Source organism: Lonchura striata, chromosome 6, assembly GCF_046129695.1.
Source record: "Lonchura striata isolate bLonStr1 chromosome 6, bLonStr1.mat, whole genome shotgun sequence".
Taxonomy (NCBI): Eukaryota; Metazoa; Chordata; class Aves; order Passeriformes; family Estrildidae; genus Lonchura; species Lonchura striata.
In genome coordinates this window covers 15,675,466-15,694,802 of record NC_134608.1, presented here as the reverse complement: position 1 = coordinate 15,694,802, position 19,337 = coordinate 15,675,466, and the positions used below count along the sequence as shown (strand labels likewise).

General features: G+C 38.6%; 1 protein-coding gene across 2 annotated transcripts in view; it reads right to left on the bottom strand.

Annotated features, from left to right (window-relative positions):
• The window catches only part of BTBD7 (BTB domain containing 7), a 49,623-nt gene that overhangs the window by 14,157 nt on the left and 16,129 nt on the right, over positions 1–19,337 (bottom strand). For both annotated transcript variants that reach the window (XM_021541315.2, XM_021541316.3), the window contains exons 2-5: positions 16,692–16,877; positions 11,634–12,713; positions 3,159–3,367; positions 1,938–2,013 (exon numbers count right to left, since the gene is read on the bottom strand). In XM_021541315.2, the coding sequence (XP_021396990.1) occupies positions 1,938–2,013; positions 3,159–3,367; positions 11,634–12,713; positions 16,692–16,773 (1,447 nt within the window). In that variant the 5' untranslated portion in view covers positions 16,774–16,877. The remainder of the gene's footprint in view (positions 1–1,937; positions 2,014–3,158; positions 3,368–11,633; positions 12,714–16,691; positions 16,878–19,337) is intronic.

The following is a 19,337-nucleotide window of genomic DNA, read 5'->3' as shown; positions in this document are numbered from 1 at the left end:
TCACACCAGCATGGGTCATTGGCACAGCTGCCAGTTTCAAAGTGTAAGCCAGACAGAAAATACAAAAATAGCATTTGACATAGACATTTGGAAAGCTCTATGAAGAGCTATGCCATGAAAGCAGTTGTACCTCCCTGCCAGCAGTTCCCCCAGGGACTCTCCAGTAGCACCTCTGCCTTTCCCCAGCAGTTTTCAATGACACTTTCTACCAATTAAGGTCTGAAGAGTCCTCAGGGATACATTATTCTAGCTTCCTTGTGTAACCCACCTCAGTAACATGGTGTCAAGCCCTCTCAAATTGCTCTCACCGTCACAGGACACCTATTGTACCAATAGTGGCATCTTCCTGGAGACAGCAAGATGACCATGCAGCCCACGTGTATTTTAGATATTGTACCCAACCTGAATGTGACTGACTAAATTCCCTCTTTGAGGAAACCTGTCAAACATACCCACCCTCCCTCAGTACATGCAGCTAAAGTTTTGGCCACGGCTCACTACATTCTCTAATGTTTTGTGGCATTGACACCATGATACATTCAGAGCTGTAATACAAGGAGTGCCGCTGAGGAATTTAAATGAAATTACTAGACTAAATCTGTCTCTAATCTGACAGAATTTGGCATCGCCATTATTTCTGCTTTTGCCTATTGTGTTTTCTGATGATCCCAGATTAGAGATGTGAGCTGTTTACTCAATGAATGCCAGAGAAAGAAGCTGGGCAGTGATCCCAAAGGAGCTGCTTCTGCCCCAGCCCAGATCTGTTACTCTTTAACGGGCTCCATTATGTTCCAATGTGCCCCAGGACAAATACTTGGAAAATCCTGTTTTGGAAATAGGTAAATACTTACTCAGGACACTAGAAGCACATCCTTTAACTAACTTTTTGTTGCATTTCATAAAACATGTCCATGACAAAGCAGCTATATTGCAAGCAGTAATAGTGGATTTCGGAAGCATAGCCAGCCTTCCCAAGGCAGTAGTTACACCAGTATTGCTCTCTTTTTACTCAGGCAAGCTCTTCCCTTTCTGTTCCTCTTGTGGCATTATGTGATTGACACTTGGTAGTGCAGATGAACTACAAGATCCTATCATTTGTAATTTGGGACATACATGTTTAACGTACTTCCCACATCAAACACGTGTAAGATTGCCCTTGAAATTACCACTGTAGCAATAATGTGCATCTAGGGTCATAAAAATACATTTACATCTACTTTAGGGAAAACACTGGTGCTACTTGTTGGCTTGTTTCTCACTACCACAGATTCCTGTCAGAGAGACACACTCAAACTGAAGTGAAAGGCTGACACAGTAAACTAAGAGTAAGACTACTGTGAGAAGCCTGCGTAACAAGATACTACAGAGGGGTTTATTTGATGAATTAGTTACAAGAAAAGTAATTCTGAGGCAACAGAAAAACAACAAGACCTCAAAATCAGACAGTCCTAGAGGCTGAAAGGATCTCAAAAGTTTAGTTCAGTCACAACCAATGCCCTCTTCCCACACCTCCCCGGGTAAGGTACAACACATTGCCCTTCACTGCATCCAGCTGGGCAACCTGTGCCAGTGTCTGACCATGTTCACAGTTTCTTGTATTTCAGTTGGTGCCCCACTGCCTCTCATCTTGTCCTGGGTGCCAAGAGAAAAGTGCTGCTCTATTTTCTTTGCTTTTGGCATTAGATATTTATAGACTCTGCTAAGATCCCCTCTAAGCCTTTTCTTCTTCAGGCTAAACAATCCCATCTCTCTCAGAATGCTCTGTTTTCATTTTAGGTAACAAAACCTTTAAAGAAAGCAAGAGCATTTGCTTTGTTTTGACTACACAAGGGACAAAGTAGATTCAATTTCCCTAAGTTACAGATGACTCACAAAATAGATCTGCCATAAATTTTGGTTTATTTGGTTTAGTACTGCATGGTTTAAAGGATTCTCACCTCGATCTGCTATCCTCTTCATCAACTGGTGTTCTCCCCATTTAATCAGATATTTAAGAATATCTTGTTCACTTGCCTGTAGAAAGAGGAAATCAGTAATCTGTACATGCTTAATGTCACATGTGCACACACAAAAGAAAAAAAAAATCACAGGTCTTTTACAGGTCTAAAGAAACACAGTTGCACCTAAGCATGAAGTATTTGCATTTTATGATCTGCTTACCACTTTCTCCTAATATTTAAAGCTGTACTACAGGTATATCACCACCATAATTTCTACATTCATATTACTTACTGAATCCCTAGGAAGAGAAGAAGTTTTGTACAGAAGGAAAAATTTTATTCAGTATGGAAACTTACAGCTGTGAAGTTTGAATTACTAAATTTAATTAAAAGGGGCAGTTCTACTTCTGGGCTTTTCAAACTTCTGTTTAACATGACAAATTCAGAAAAATAAGCTCTCATGGAAGATCAACAGTAGTATTAACTGTAATTTCTGAAATGCTTCAAGTTAACAAAGCTTTTTAAAAAACACTCTAAATTATCTCTAGCACTTAATCCTTTACAAAAAAAATAAGACTGGGATGAATGCATTAAAAAAAATCCAGTAATCTTTCAGCTATTAAGGGGTGGTCATAATTTTAAAGATATCTCCCCTGAGGAGCAATGGCAGCAAAAATCCAGAATCTTTGTTGGCCAGTACAGTTCCCTCTCCCAAAAACCACACAATCACTGAAGGCAAGTCATTAAAAAAAATTGTGCAATACTTGTCAGAGATGGTATTTTTCTCTTTCCATGAAAATAAATCGAGTTTTCAGAACCATTTCCAGTTTGTTAGCTCCCACTGCCCCAAATGAGCATGTGTTGTTACAACAAAACTATTTCCACCACGTAATTTTATAAATCTCTTAAACAGTCAAGGCAAATGTTAGATTCAGAAATGCTTTGTTTAAAATAATTTGCATGCATTTATAAACTATTATTGGACTTCTAAGCAACAGCATATACCACATTTGGGTTGTGTTACAAGCCAAGAATATAACAATTTTCTTAATCACTACTTCCATTTAATTTTTTTACATATTATAAAGGAATGCTTAGTGTGTACAAGCTCTCTTCAGCCTAGAATTTAAAATCAACTACTGCCAGGCATTTCCAATAATGGTATAACACATCCTGCTAGTTCTAGCAGGACCAGCTGTTTTCTGCACTGCTGGTTACCTGCAAGTAGTCAGACTGAATAGCTGTGAGCAGGTGGTCCTTGCTGAGTTCGTAGAAGACCTCTGAAGTCATGACCTGGGTAAACTCCTCACAGAGGAAATGCAGTGCTTGGCGATGCACCCACTTGGAGCCGTAGGGCTGAGAGCTCCACTTCAGAATGGCAATCAGGGTGTCCAGGGAGATGCTCTCAGCAATAATATCTTCACAGCCTGACAAACAAGGGCAGCAATCAACAGTGTGGTTACAGAGGCACTTTGACCCTGAAGGAATAATACATGTAGCTAAATCTGTAATAGGAAGGGTTATGTACACCCAGTGAGAGTAAAGACAGGTGCCCTACAGATCAAGGTTGAAAACATTTTGACTAGAAGTACAATAATTTTTATTTTAAGTTTCAAGGTTGAAAACATTTTGACTAGAAGTACAATAATTTTTATTTTAAGTTTATGATTCCAACTATACAGTTATTCACTTTTTAAAGGCACATGAAGCACCATGACTGCTGGCATGCCTGGACAAACAACTGGAAAGCTAGTTCAACCCAATCAGAACCCCCTTTGGTAATCTGAGTGTTTAACACATTTTAACACTGAGAATTTGAGTCTCTATTGTTCACAGCAGATTCAGAGAAACCCAAGAACTGTAACAAAGGTGGGATTTTTGCCTGTATCACGTTGCTCATGGACGCTCCTGAGACAGAACATGCAGAGGAGAAGAAACACAAGTTGTAACAGTGCTGGTACTCAGCTACTCAGTACAGGATGAGGGCAGCAAAGCATCATTTTCTGAGTCACAGAAAAGGCAGGAAGTAGTGGATGGCTGCTCCAGGCCACCAGGATGGCCTCAGTATTCAGCCAGGCACAGAGGGTGCCAGGACAGGGAATGCATTCTCTGACAGGGAAGCAGACGGGAGGCAGATTCACAGAGAGTCTGCCACACTTTTTTCCTACCCCCTGATTTATTAGGATTTACTCTTTGACAGGGCACACATGTTCTGAAGGAGAGTGAGTATAATTAAAACTCCTGAAGGGAAATGGAGCTGATTTGGAAGAAATGAGGGAAGACATGCTGTGGGAGGGCTGAGAACATGGGTACGTGGGACTAGAGAGTTAAGCGAGATGGCGCCACAACATTGATAACTTGAAGTCTCAAATAGCACTTTGTTGACTTCATTTGTACATCTGGTTTAGCACAAAGATAGCAATTTAAAGAAAAAAAATTCTCAGAATTATACATTCCAGTCTCAACCCACTTCAGCCACAAAATTACAGCTGTGCCTGTAAGAGGTCCCCAGACAGTTCAGAGCTACATGTCCACACTGCAATTTACTTCTTATACATCATCATTTTTCTCTCAGTTTCAAAGATACCTAAAAACTAAACTTCGTTGTTAAGGGATGTGTATTCCATTACTGAGCTCTAGAAATAAGCTGAGTAAAAACATGTTTAGCACAGTAATCTCAACACTGGTAAAGACAATGACAGGTCTCCTGATGCTACATATTTTGGTGTTGGCTGCATACAGATGAAACACACTAACAACAATTAACAGAAATAAAAGAAAAATCTTACTTTTCTACATAGGGCAGCATACAGAATATACAGTGTTTATTCCATTTCCATTGTAACTAATAATGTCAAAGATATGGAGTAGGTAGTAACAAGTGAACAAGCTTCTTCAAGTAGGAGGGAATCTGTCAAAGGAGCTGCTACTAAGAAGTCACAAAAATGGGAATTTAAACAGGAGGGTTAAGAAGGTAGTAGAAACCAACAGTTTAAACATGAGACTGTTATAAATTTGTGTCCTATTAGACATACATATTTGTATCCAATACTATAACAACCATAATGTGGTAATTTTAATATTTTAATTTAATAACATTTTCTAAGCTTTTCAGGAATATGCTTGAATACAAAGACAGTTTTGGACACAATCCTTATTAAATTTCTAAAGCAATTTATAAGAGTAATGTCTGGCCTCCAACAGTAATGCGTTTTACACCAGTTCATATTTAAACTAAATGTTCCTCTACAAGCAGCTGGCTGATTTTTTTCCATATGTGTGATTCATCTGAGAAAAAGAAGACTGAATGCAGTCATTCACAGAAGGGCTACCCAAAGCACACACATTTCTGATCAATGCAGCACATGCAGCATTACACTGTGCATCCCCAGACAGACTCTCCATTTGCTTCTGACAAAGGGGTGAGTGGTGAGTCGTGTTTCAACACAACTGCTTTGTCCTTCACCATTACTGAAACAGTATGGCACTTCTCAGAGCCACCTATTGCCATGAGGTTACCTATTATCATTACTACTGCTAGAAAGAACAGATGCCTCATTACAAATAGTGACCTCTAACCTGAATGGCAAGCACTGGCCTTAAATGAGCAGGGCACAGGCAACAAAGATGGGTTGGAGGCACTTGGAACATCACTCCAGTCATCACTGGTGCAGGTAAGAGCAGAGGATGAAAACTGTTCTGAAATACACTCTGTGGGTTGAGGTACAAGTTAGTGAAACTGCCCCCTCTAGATGGGAGAATTCACATATTCCTAAAGGATGAAATCTGAAGTCTTAAAAAGTTCTTGTCAACAATCTGAGAAATAGCCTTAAACAAACAAAAACCAAATAAACCATCCAAAATACAACTTGTCATGAAAAAAAGCTCAAAATACTTCAGTATATGTCAGAAACACAGAGTAAATGAAGTCTGAAGCTTTCCACTTAAGGATCCATTTTTACTCAAACAGCAAAGGGCTGACATTGCATTTAACTTTGTCATGTGAGTCTCTCTCAGCTTTCCTTTTGGGGCTCAAGAAAGGAAAATGTTAAGTTAGCAGCAAACCTGGCATGTGAATTAAAGCGGTGACTAGTTGCAATTTGCTTAAGAGAGGAGTTTGACTCCCATGAATAAGAAACAAAATAGTTTGAAACCATTATTTAGAGTCATCTGCACTCAGCCATCTCCTGCTAAATCCTGACACAATTTTTTGCATGCAATTATTCTGCCTGCATGCAAGCTGACTTCAGCAGAAACTGCATTCCCCTGAACTCTAAACATCACACATAACGACTGCTCCATTTCAAAGGCAGTAAAGTAAACCCACACACTGGAAACTCAAACTACAAAAGCAGAGACTTATCTCAAAATTAATGCCATTCCTAGCATTTCATCTGACATTTATTTTTGAAGTAAAGATGCATGTCCCCTGAAAATACATGAGAAATGCAGTGCCAAAGATCTGAGCAACACCAATTTATAGAAACAGTGCATCAGTTCAGTCACAATTCTTCTGGCAAGTTCAATAATTGCACAACTAACAATAATATGACATCAGGTGAAAAGCTCATTAAGGATGACTAGCAAATGAAACAGTCTTTTTCCTAAGTAATTTCAGCAATGGGTCAGAAGTGTGGGATTATGAAAAGTATTTATTCTGAAGTAAGCATACGGTAATAATTATAAGTGTTTTTTGAGATTTTAAATAAATTGGGGCAACCCAATTCTAGCTATGGAAGGAATCCAATTTCCTTTCTTCTTTGGCAAAGGTTTTTTCTGCTTTAACAATCAGCCACTTGGCAAAAAAAGTAGTCATCTAATAGCCACAATATTGCTCTTCACAGTGAAATAGAGTATTTTTTTCCTGTGAATACTATTTTTTAATACTCAGGCAGCAACAACCTTCCCAAGATCCATTTGCAGTGTCCCACAAACTTCTGTGACCATTACTATCCTTCACAGATTCAACCTGGAATCTACAAAAAGGAAAGATAACTATCACATTTCGCACAAATTATGCTATTCCATGCACTCCTTGTGCTGGATGCCAATGGAGCCTTCCTACCATCAGGCCCTGTCTGCTTCTGAGTTCTCTCCGACATGCAGCCCCACAGTCCTTCCAGACAGAAATACCTTGAGCCCATGTTTAGCATTCTAGCTAGTGGCTTGGGATCAGGACACTTGACAAACCCACTGAAGACAAGACAACTGGCTTCGAAAATTAGCAAAAGTGGCATTAAGCAAACCTTTTACTACACAACTGTTAGCTTGATTTAACTCAATCTGTAGTAAAGACTTTCTACCTAACCTTGTGCTCTAGCCAATGAAAAAAAAAGTAGTAAGAATTCATCTTAACACTGAACTGGAATCTAGAAGCTATTCAATGCTTTTTAAGTTTGTCACATTAGGAGAGACCATGCTGGCAATCACAGGAACCATAGTTTTTGAATGTGTATTTATAGGATCCCTGGCACTTCAGTATTTCAGCCCTCCTAACACCAAGAGTACTTCTGATGTCAGGCAACATCTGCTTCTAGGTCCAACACTGTGCTACTGGATACAGCAGCACTTAAAGTTTCCAAGTTCTTGTATTTGTCAAGAGTAAATTCAACACCTAAAATAAAAGTGAAGGAAAGCAAAAAGTAGGAAACTGAGGGGTTTTTTGTCAGTCTTACTTTAGAAAACTTCTTTGAATCAGGTGACAGAAAAGGTTCTCTGCCAAAATTATTTAATAAGGTCCCAGTATCCAAAAGCCTATCACAGCAAAACATTCTGTACCACCACCTCAGTGGGACTACTCATGACAGTGGGTAACAGGGCCAAGATGGAATAGAGGATTCACATATATAATATAGCTATCTAACAAAACTAATATGCCTGAAATCAAACTTCCCTGCAACAGCAGCGCAGTACAGTAAGACTGGAAGTGAGGAGTATTTTACCAATGTGTGATGAACAGGATTAGGGAACTGATCTCATTTTAGTAACTGTACTACAGAAGAACAAGGGATAAGTGGTATTAAACCAAATCTTTGTGAATCAATGTGTTAAAATAATTGTACCAGTACAGCTGACAGAGAGCAGCAAGGTAGTATGAAAGAAAAAGTGCAGCAGAGGGCAGAAACAGGCAGGCAGAGCACAGAAACATTCCACTAAGGGATGTGCTCCAGTCTCCTGGAGAGTGCTCTAATGCTCATAGCCTCTGTGAGAGCCCTGAAGAGCTTCACTTTTGACAGTAAAAACTGTCACCAGAGCACTCCTAAGAGCAGTATCAGTCCTATTAGGTACAAATACACTTCAGTATGATCAGCTCTATTGACCAGATATGCTTTCTGATTAGTTCTTTGAAAGATCAATTTCAGTTTCTCTTGAAAGATAAGTGACAATCCTCAGCTAAAATGAATCAAAATTAAGGCAGAGGAAATTCTAGATAAAGGTTGTCCTGCTTTACTTTGACAGTAAAGACTCTTCACGTACTCATCACCATCTTCACCATAGGGAAGTCATCTATTAAATCATAATAATCTGAAAAAGGAGTGTGTTAGCATTCACTGTGTTAGGAATGGGAAAATTTCCACGGAAATAGTCAAAGCTGAATCATATGCTGAAACAGAAGAAAAATTACAACATCTGGATACTTAGAAAGGTCCCTGAAGACAAATCAAACTAAAATCTGTTGAAAATAAAAACAGCTGATCAGAAGCTTTAAAATACATCAATTTCACTTGACACTCAGTTACAAACACCCAGGCAAAAGTGAGTGGAAGCCAGAAAAATGAACTGGAAAGAGAACCCAGACTTAACATAATAAGCCCAAAATATTTTCCATGAAACCAGGGAGACAAGCCTTCACAAGTTTGTAATTGGCCAGCAGGAGTGAACTGAAACAAAAGACTTCAGCCAAGGGTGTGGAAATCTAGAGAAGAAACTTAAGACATCAGCTACTGCAAATACCAGCTGATGGGATCAGTCAGTACTTGGGGAGAGCTGGACACCTGCTGCACCACAGAGTGGAAAAACACTGCCAGAGATCCATGCCAAGAGGTGTCAGGAGAACTGCCTGCTCAGTGGCCTCCAACACCTACACAATGCTGCCTCTTCCCCATCACTCTGCCAAAACACTACAGCTCCAGTTCATCCAGAGGGCCACCAAGACAGAGCCTGCACTGCTGCACTCATGGGCTCCAGCCACTCAAGTGTGCTGCTGAGGTGCAAGCCCAGTGCAGCTCCTGCTGCTGCCTTGCTTATTACTCTCCTAGAGGTAGTACTGAGGGAAAACTTCCAGGAAAAAGTAGAGATCTTGTTACCACTGACTCATAGAATATGCATTCCAAGGCAGCAATGCTCTGTAGTGCATTACTGAAGAATGTCAGTTAATAACATGCTGATCCAAGTGAACTCAAAGCGAGCAGAAACAAACTCTGCACCAAATAAAATATCACCTCATTTTTCAGTATTTACTAACATAGAAAATAAAAGCTATTTTCCTATCTATAAGTTTACTTCAGTTTCTCTTGAAAGTTCTCTGTCACTGCTTTTCTGCTTTGCTATAACTGACACTGCTTCATCAGAGCACCTCCAGATCACAGTTGTTGCAGTTTAGGTTTCCAATCTGAAGAAAAGAATTGCACCATGTTCATTTATGAAATACTGCATAATTATTCAGTGTCTCACTGAGGGTTTCATTCACTATTTAATTCTCTCACTAGTATTCCCTGACCACGTTAAATCCTTTTAGTACTTGTGCACGCACCAATATTGAGAAACTGCATCACCTCTTTAATTTAAACTCAGTTTCCTTTCTGGTTTTCAGCTGATCTACAGAGTTGTTGTCAAGTACTATTAGCTTGTGCATATCATATAGAAATTAACTCAATACCATAGTTCAGCTACAATAAAACTTCTTGCCTTCTGAGACATTAAGCTTTTAGGTGTACTGAGAAGGAAACAACAGAAGTAAGAAAGATGTACATAGAGAAGAGAGGATCTGAAGGAGGGACATGGTGTTGATCAAAGTACTGGAGAACTTAGCCTACAAGGAAAGACTGAAGGAAATTATGTCTCTTCTCCTTCAAGAACAGAAGGCTCAAGGGTCCCTGTCACAGTATTCCCAGACCTTGAGCTACTGTAGGGCAGCTATAAAAAGGACAGAGGTTCTCTTCTCTGCCACACAAAGGGGCAACAGGTAAAAATTGCACTGGAAAACATCTAAACAGAAAATGTTTTTGCAATGAGAACAATCACTTCACCAGGACAATCTCCCCAGGGACACAGTATAGTCCCCATCACTGGTGGTTTTCAAAAAATGATTGGACAGAATGCTGGACAATGTCACCTAGGCTCACTGTCTCACTTGGATATGTTTGATCCTATGATCCTTAGAGACCCCTTCCAACATGGGCTGCTGTGAGACTGGATGATTCTGAGCCTAAGAACAGCCCAATTGCATCCTGCAGCATGTTGCCTCAGAAAACACACCCCCTTTGATCTGCAGTTTTATTGCAGTACAATTATTTCAGCACAATCTGAAAATTTGTTTCCTAATGCCAAACTCCACGTTAACTACAGTAGCTCTATTAGTTTCTCATATCCTTATCACTCTCAGTTTCATGTAACTATTAGGAGAACTCATTAAAAATATGACCTCTTCCTGCAGTGCTTATACTGCCCTTTCCTGCCCACTTTTTATCAAATTTCCTATCTTACTCAGAACTACTTTATAGCTTACAATATAATGTTTCAATCTTGTCAAACTTAATTTGACAGCTAGAAGTTATGAATGTACAGACCTACTGTAAAAAGTTATGTTTGTAAAAAAAAATTAAACTAATTTAAACATATGTTCCTGATATACCAGTGAGTTCCATTTTCCCTCTCTCAGCTCAAAAGTAAAATTCTTATTCCCCATCAGTAAGGCCTGAAGCAATTCCCATACTTCATTATAGATCATATGGCCACTAATAGCTCAAACAGCAACAGACAAAACTGTGGGCAAACCTCCTGCCACCACAAGAAGCACCATTAGCTCACTGCTCAGCGCTTGGACAACTCATCTGAGATTGCAGTAATGCAGGTCAGTAGGTTGTATGTAATCAAGATTTCAATGATCTTCAAGAATAACAGAAGTAGTAAAACTTTCTAAAATTTATGTCTGAAAATAGTGACTGACCCTGCCTTCAGTTCTGTTCATAGATGGGCAGATATTAAAGACCTAAGACTACTGCAATTAAGCTGTTTAAGTTTTCCTTCCAACAGCAAGACTGCAGGGTTGGTGTCTTTGACATAAATACAGAAATAGTCATTCAAGTTTACCACCCTGTTAACATATACGGATACTTCCTAACAAGTCTAAATATTTACTCCTCTCAGCAAGGATCTCTCTGTAGTTTACATCAAGAAAATGGATCACAGAAAGGAGATAAGCATTAGAAATATCAAAACCAGTTATACATACTTGATAAAAATTAACATGCTTCAACAACTATGCACCACACAACTAAATCTTTTGCATGGTATCGCTTCTGTCCCTAGAAAATAGATGCATTATTGACAACCTACAGAGAGAAAACAAATTCAATTTCTAAAGGAACTGTCAGCCACTGACAGCTAACAACAAGCATCTCTACACTGCAAAATTGCTAAAACTTGTTATAATAAGGTCATATGTTCTACAGCAAGGACAGTATTACATACCTTGTGCAAGCATGTTAAACTCCAAGAACAGTGCTATGTGATAAAGTTCCATGGCTTCTTCAGCCCTAGTCATGTTTAGTTTTCCTGCTACAAGAGCCTGAACTTCACTTAAACTGCCCACCGAAGGACTGGAGTGCAAAACGGAGAGGTCTACCACGTCTGTATACATACAGTTCAAAATAACTTTAGCATATTTTTTTGGTATGATAGATTCATCCAATATAATTCTAGTTGGAGTCCGTAGAGTTCGGTCCGTGATTTCTTCACCGGTTCGTATCCTTCTCTGCAGCAAGTGACGGAAAAAGGGAGATCGTGATGAAATAATGGCTTTGTGAGCTCTGAGCTCTTCATCTAGACAGTTCTGACTTCCACCAAAAGTTTCAACCAAGTCAGAGTTGGATGAAAAGCTAAGAACCACATCATAGTAGCACATATAATCAAACAATGCGCGCATGTCAACATCCAAGGAATTTGGTGTTCCAAATTCTTCACTAAGCTGCACAAGAATATCAACATTCTGGAATCTTGAATCCTCCATTCCAAACTCGCCCGTATAAAGGTAGTGTAACAAAGCAGAAAACATAGGCATATCTATGCCAGCTGTGTTAATATCCATTATAATTTCTGCCCCGTACTCTGGTGAGGAAGAAAGCAGCGTCTTAAAAAATGGACATCTTGCCGCCAATATTGCACGATGCACAGGAAAGCAAGTTTCTTGAAATATTAAGTCTACATCAGTACAATATTTGTATTGATAAAGTTCAGCCATGTCTTTTTGTAGCGTCCTGGCTTCTGGTCTTGCCAAATTAGCTTGTAGATAAAGTTCCTTTAAGGCTGATGTTCCTTCGTATTCTTCTACTAACGCATTAACATCTCTGACATCCCAGCCTGAGAGGAGCTCACGCATCTGCTTGGCATGGTCAGCAGATCGGCTCGATTTCCGACGCTTAATGAACTTCTTTTTGAGGGTGGCAAGGCCAGAGGTTTTCTTTTTCTTGTCTTGAGGTTTGTCGTGGCCATGGTCAAGGCTATAGAGCTTTGATTCACAGCCAAAACCTTGATGAGAGTAGGATGATGTCCCTAAAGGCAAAAAGGAAAATTGAACATATTTATCCTTTAAATTTAAAAGGAAGGTCCATAACACCTAAATACTCCATCAATGATTCTGCAAGTTATACAGTTCTTCCTTCTCCTCACATCAGACAATTTAACAACTGAAAACCTGACCGAAGCCTTTTTTGGCCATTAAGAACAAAGACTTTTATTTTCATCTACAAAATTCATAGTTTGCTGGCTTTCAGGGTGTTCTGGTTTGGTTTCTTAATTTTTTTTTGCTTGGTTGGGTTTTTTAAAAATATATTCATTTTTAAGAACCAAGCAGTGCCAGCTGATGCGGCTCTATAGCATATGGTACACTTATCTAAGCAGGAAGAGAATATTGCAGTTTTAACATTAAAAGTGCAATTGTATTAACTTTTTCTAAGCCTAATATCTCAGTGAAATACTAGCAATCCCCCCTGCAAACTGTTTTCAAATTCTATCTTAGCATTAAGCCTCACTAAAACAACAGACGCATACCTGGTGTCAGATAGTTGTAGCCACAAGAAATTAAAGCTAATTAAAACTCCCACAAATCATGCAATGCAGCAGTTTTATGATTCTTCTATTAGTAAAAACTTTGAGAAGGGCCTTTTCTTAATTGAGAAAAGACATCTAAGCATTTCATCCAAGTTTAAAATTTGCTTGATCAGGCAACATGTTATTTATCATACTGAAATTTCAAGAAGTGAAAAGAATATAAAGTTAAATGAAATAACAGGAGTAACTCAAGACAACTTCAACAAAGAAGTTGTGCTGCAAAATCCACCATAAAAATTCCTTCCACACGCTATACGAGATATGACAATAGAAAAGGAGAGATTCAGCCTCCTGCTGATAGAGACAAGCGTAGAATTTCCCCTTCATTTAAAAAGATACATTTCACAATAGAAGCATAACTACACTTTGGTCACTCTATAATGACAGATTCTCTTTCCAGAGAACATGCCAGCTCATTTCTATTTGAAGTACATTGCATTCTAATGGCAAATTTGAGTGCAGAACATTCTCTAACATTCCACTGAAGAAAAACTAGGACACCACAAGTCTCAATTTCCTTCTTCCCTAAAGGCTGCTGTGAGGTATTACTTCCACATGAATCACCACAAAATACTATAACGCCATTCAAATCTTTGTGTACTCTGAGCCACTTACAAGAGTTAACTTTGGATGTACTGCAAACAGTGCTATTAACCCTTAGAAACAGATAAAGCACTGCTACAAAAGCACTACCACACAACTGCTTTTTGTAAGAAACAGAGATGCACCATCATAGCTTCTCTGGGTTCACAACAGCTGGTGGCTCCACAGCCCTCAAAGAAAGAAACTGGAAGAGAATGTTTTTGGGCTGCTTGTATTCCTTCATAAGGTAGCAGCATTAAAATTAGGAAAAAGAAAATTATTACTCAGTACTATACTGAAAGGTACCAATCTATCAAATGCTGTTCAGAAACAATTGCTCCTTCATGCCCCTAGACCATAACCAGCTTGGGACAGACAAATATTTACAGGAACAGCTGACTGCCACGGGAAGCTGCTTGGGAACTTGACAATGAAAAATGGGATCTGTTTAGTCTTTTGCATGCCCACACATTTTAATATCTAATTATAGAGTTCTATTTAGAAAAGCAAACATCTTGAACAGATGCACCACCCTAGGAAATGGTGTGAAATCCTCCTCCTGAATGCTGCAGACAAAACAGCAAGAAGATTACTAATTAAGCTTTTGCTAAAACTAAAGTATTATTTTCCAGTAAGTGTACTACACTATTTTTACTGATGTATCTCCTCTTCACAAGCTATTAGCAAACTAGGATGAAGTCAACTAACAATAGGTGCTCACACTATGAAACTCCTTTGCCATATCAGTTCTCAGACTTCAGCATCCATCCTACATTTAGCATGAAACATGGCGCAGTGCTTTAATGGCAAAATAGCATGTTCAAAACAAACCCACAGGCCTAAATCCAGTTTCCAGGAATGAGGCAACTAATACACATTTTACAGCTATTATAACTCCATCCCCTAGTTCTCCTTTAGGGCAGTAAATAGATCTAATGCCTTCTACATAAAAAACCCCACAATACAATAAAAACAAACACACCCCCCACCCTCCCACCAAACGAATAAAACCTCACAACACCTAAATCCCAAACATGTAAAAGCTGATATAACATTAAAACATTATTATTCTGGCAAGTGATGAGACTCTCAGTTATCAATTTTAGGATACACCTATTTTCTACTGAGACAGCTACAAAAACCAATCATGCAAACAAAAATCAAAATGAGAAAGAGAAAAATGCCACAAAGAAGAGATGTACCCATGTGCTGTAAATAGCACATTCATGGAACCCCATAATATCAGGATATTTTCAGCAAAAATTTTACCCAGAATGCTCATCTGCCTTCCCTAAGATGAGACAAGCACATGCTTTTAGGTTTTCCTCAAAATGAGTCTCAGCCACAATTTCCCACAGGTAAGGGAGGGGGGGGTGATAATAAATGCCTTGTGACATACTACATTATGGGTTTCTATTTTGAGTTTAATAATGAAAAGCATCAACTAAACCTTCCACATACCATGTAGAAAGTTTCTCAGGAATTTAATGTAGCCTTTGGAAATCTCTTCAAATATGCTCAAAAGGTGTTTCAGCCCGCAAATCTGCCTGTTTCAAGGCCTCTAAGTGTTTTTCTTCATTCAGTATAGGGGCAGATTAAAAAAACACCAAGCTACATAAGAAAAGCATTTTAGCCACATTTTAGAAAGCATATATGCAGACTAGAGGAAATCTTTTGCTAGCAAATATTTTATGATACACTGAAAATATATAAACCCTCGAGGGAAATTTTACAACATGAATATCCATAATGTTAGGACTAAAAGTTCTTCCTTGACATGCTGTGACAGCACACACATCCTTAAATGTAACAGTTTGTGGTCTGTCCTCAAATGAGACCTCAGAGCTAGGAATGCCATGAAAGCTCAGAAAAAGAAAATTTACAAAATGAGTCAATTTTTCCTCTGCTAAGGATGTCACTCTGCTTTCAACGGTGATTAAAAAGAGAAGCAACACTGAATATCAATAACTACTTATGCAGTGTTGCAAGCTGAAGCATAAAGGAGAAAAGCATTTATAAACTATTGATGTTATTTACCACTAAGATCATTCTTCAGGCTGTCAGGGTTGGGTGTTTTTTAAGGAATATTTATCTTCTCAGAGACTGCCTTCTTTCAGATTCATAACATAGCTGTTTATTATTTATACTGTGACAGTACTTAGATCTACACTGAGGTCTCTTTGTACTAGACTGAAAAACACATAAAGGTAATGCCTGCCCCAGTTATAACTAGGATGAGAAAATACTTTCTTAAGGGCACTTCAACACATGTCTTCAGCTAAGCAAGATCCTGGCTTGTAAGTAACACTGTTAGGACAGTAAGCACCCACTTTCCCTTTCACAGAAACAGGAAGAGAAGCCTGTTTGTTAATATTACAGGTTTATTACCAGAGATATCCCTTCTAGCAATAATGAGGTAATTCACTTGGACACAACATCAATATTACAATGAATAATGATGATCAAGGGTTTTACATGCTCTGACACAGTTTGACAGAAATTCTGAGGAAGAGTAGAAAACAGTATGGTATTAACAGAAAGCAACTGCTCTTGAACCAGGAAAAGTAGCATGCATGGTTTAATTATAAAAAACTCCACTTCGTTTATTTAAATAATCTGGCAACTGCTTGCTGGCAAAAGGCAGATCAACTCATTGCATACACAGGCCAAACAGATGGACAGTACTGAATTTCATGCACGATTGAGCTTGAATGGATTCAAATTGGTGACCTAGAAAATAGCAGCTCTCCATAACATTTCTGCAAGTAAATCAAATCCAGCACATACACAATCCACCAAGTCATTGATGTAAGTGACAAGATAACCAAAAAGAGTTACCTATGAATGTCTGTTGTGCCTGTGAATTTCCCCCTACCCTTGGGGAACACGAGTGAGGGTAGTTAGATGCATTAGCACCCATTTTCTTCAGTCACTCAGGCATCCCGCCTGCTGGCTCTTCAATGTATAATCCCATAATCCTTTATAAATCTTCAATCCCACGTCCAGCATTCTGTTCCTCCATTTCTGAAGAAGAAAAACACCAAATAGGTAACTTCATTATTTGTCACTAAATGTTACATGATTTAGATAAAATAAACTCAACTTCCAGCACACAGTATTTTCATAAAACCTCAAAACACTTCCAATATACCCTTTTATTTGAATGATTAAACCAAGATCAGAAATACTTTTTTCCCCCACAATAACCTGTAATTTTCCAAACTATTCACAAATCATATGATAAATTGCAAAATGGAACAGGATGGCTATCAAACTTTTAGCTAAGGTACTCTCCTTTGACTATACCAAGAAAGACTCTTCGTACATGTTTATACCTATTCCCATATAGTTAAAAAATCCCAAACTGAGCTATACTGATTCAGAATGCTAAATAAACCAGTCCTGTTTGAGATTATACCGTCCTGACTTATTTCAGCTGCACTTTTTATTCATTACATTTACATAGTTCTCATTCAGTACTGCTTTTCAAATTTAGAATTGAGAATACCTAGAAATACATTTTAAATGGCAAAAATAAGGCAATTAAGGATTCATTAAATGGGTTTTTTTGGCACTTGAAAACATCTTAGAAATCAGTTCTGAGGTGAATTGAACAAGGACTCATTGCTAACATACGACAAAGATGTTCTCATTTATTCCAATATTAGCAGTGTTAAAATACTAATACTGAAAAATGAAAGTTACCACATGAAGAACCGCTGTTAACTGAACACTTGTGTCCCCTTCCAAAACACAAACATGAAGATAAAGAATAATAGAAAGGTAAAGTCTATGCTAAGAATCTTTTAGATTCCCTTGAATATTGTGAACACATATAGATTTGCTATATGCTTCTGAATTTTTTTCCTTTCTTGGTAGTCTCTGGCATGTTGAATTGGCCAAGAAAGTGACATGCAAGTGCACGTTTCAAAGTGCAGATCCTTGGGAGCAGAAAGTGAAAGGCCAGGAAGAAGAAGGCTGCAGATTGCTGGAGGCACTGAGGTGAGGGGAACAAGTGCTCCAGGATTTGAGGGCCGGGTACATGAGGAGGAAGAGGAGGGAATGGTTTGAAAACCTGGCTTTACAGATGTGGCTATCAGGCAGAATTGCTGCTCTGGCTGTGCACATCCCAGGGTGGCCTCACATAGCTGCAGCCTGCTGAGCACCAGTGGAATTCTGCTAGGGCAGGAGACACAACCATAAAACCACCACAGCAGCTTTCAAGCCAGCTTGAGCCAACTAGAGGCTTGTAAATGAGCCAAGGGAGCTCCCATGCCTGCCCTCCCTAGCCAGCCAGCCAGGTCATCTCAACTGCATACAACCCTGAACTTGTCTCTATGCAGATTCAGCTTGCTGCTCATCAGGAAACAAAGATAAAACACCCTCCTACATGGACAGAAGCCTACTCAGGATCAAGATAGAACCAGAGCACAACCAAAATAGGCAACATCACACCTGCAAATACCAGTAAATCTTCTCAGCAAACACAAGCTGTTGCATCAGTTCAGTGTTAGCCATTGCATGCACTCATCTTCTCCCTTGTGCAGAAATAAGCTATTCAAAGATTACTGAATCCATATGGTGTCGATCTCTACTTCATTTCTGAAGAACTTCACAGACTTAAGAAAAAACACTTAGAAAAAAAAAATTCATAGAACAGTGACACTCCAAATCATTTCTATACACACCAAGAATATGTTGCTTAAAAGCGGTATAAATTTCTAGATGAAATTAGTTACACCCAGGACAAACTTTGTGAAGGTAAAAGTCACCTTTCAGTTTAAATACTTACTCACAGGTAAAGGCTAGCAATCTGAGCAGATACCCTAACAATTTCCCTTTTCTCACCTCAAATTGGACTTGGTTCATTTTGGACTTGAGTCCTGGAATAATGCTATTGTTATTCCACTTTTCTGTATTCAGTTACAGTGTGATAACTTGTCTATTAGATATCTACTAAAAGTTTTCAATTCTTTCCAACACAGAAAGAGCCCAGGAGCTAAGTAAAAGAGAGAAGAAAAAAAGAAGTGTTGGGTTTTTCTTTTTTTATATAAGTAAGCACTCAATATTCAGAAACAAGTCCCAGGTTTGAAGTTGATACCTTCCCCTTGGCAATAAATACATGCCAAGAGATGGAAGGAACACAATCAAGGCATATATACAACTGTTCAATACCATTAGCCACCACTGCTTGAATTTGCAAACAAGGATTTAAATAAACTCAAAAAGGAACATCATAAAAGATTCCTAAAATACACAATCGATAAAATTATTTTATTTGGAGGCTTACCACAATAACATTATTGCACATTAATAAGTGTAATAAGTGAGTATCGTGCAGAATGAATTCATTCACTAAATTTAGAATACATAACTTCTATGCACTGCTAAGTCATGTGCGTGCAGGCTGCTTTCTTAAAGAGTATTTTGCATCTTGAATTAAAACGTTTTGTAGTTCACAGAGTGTATCGGGCCCCATGGCTC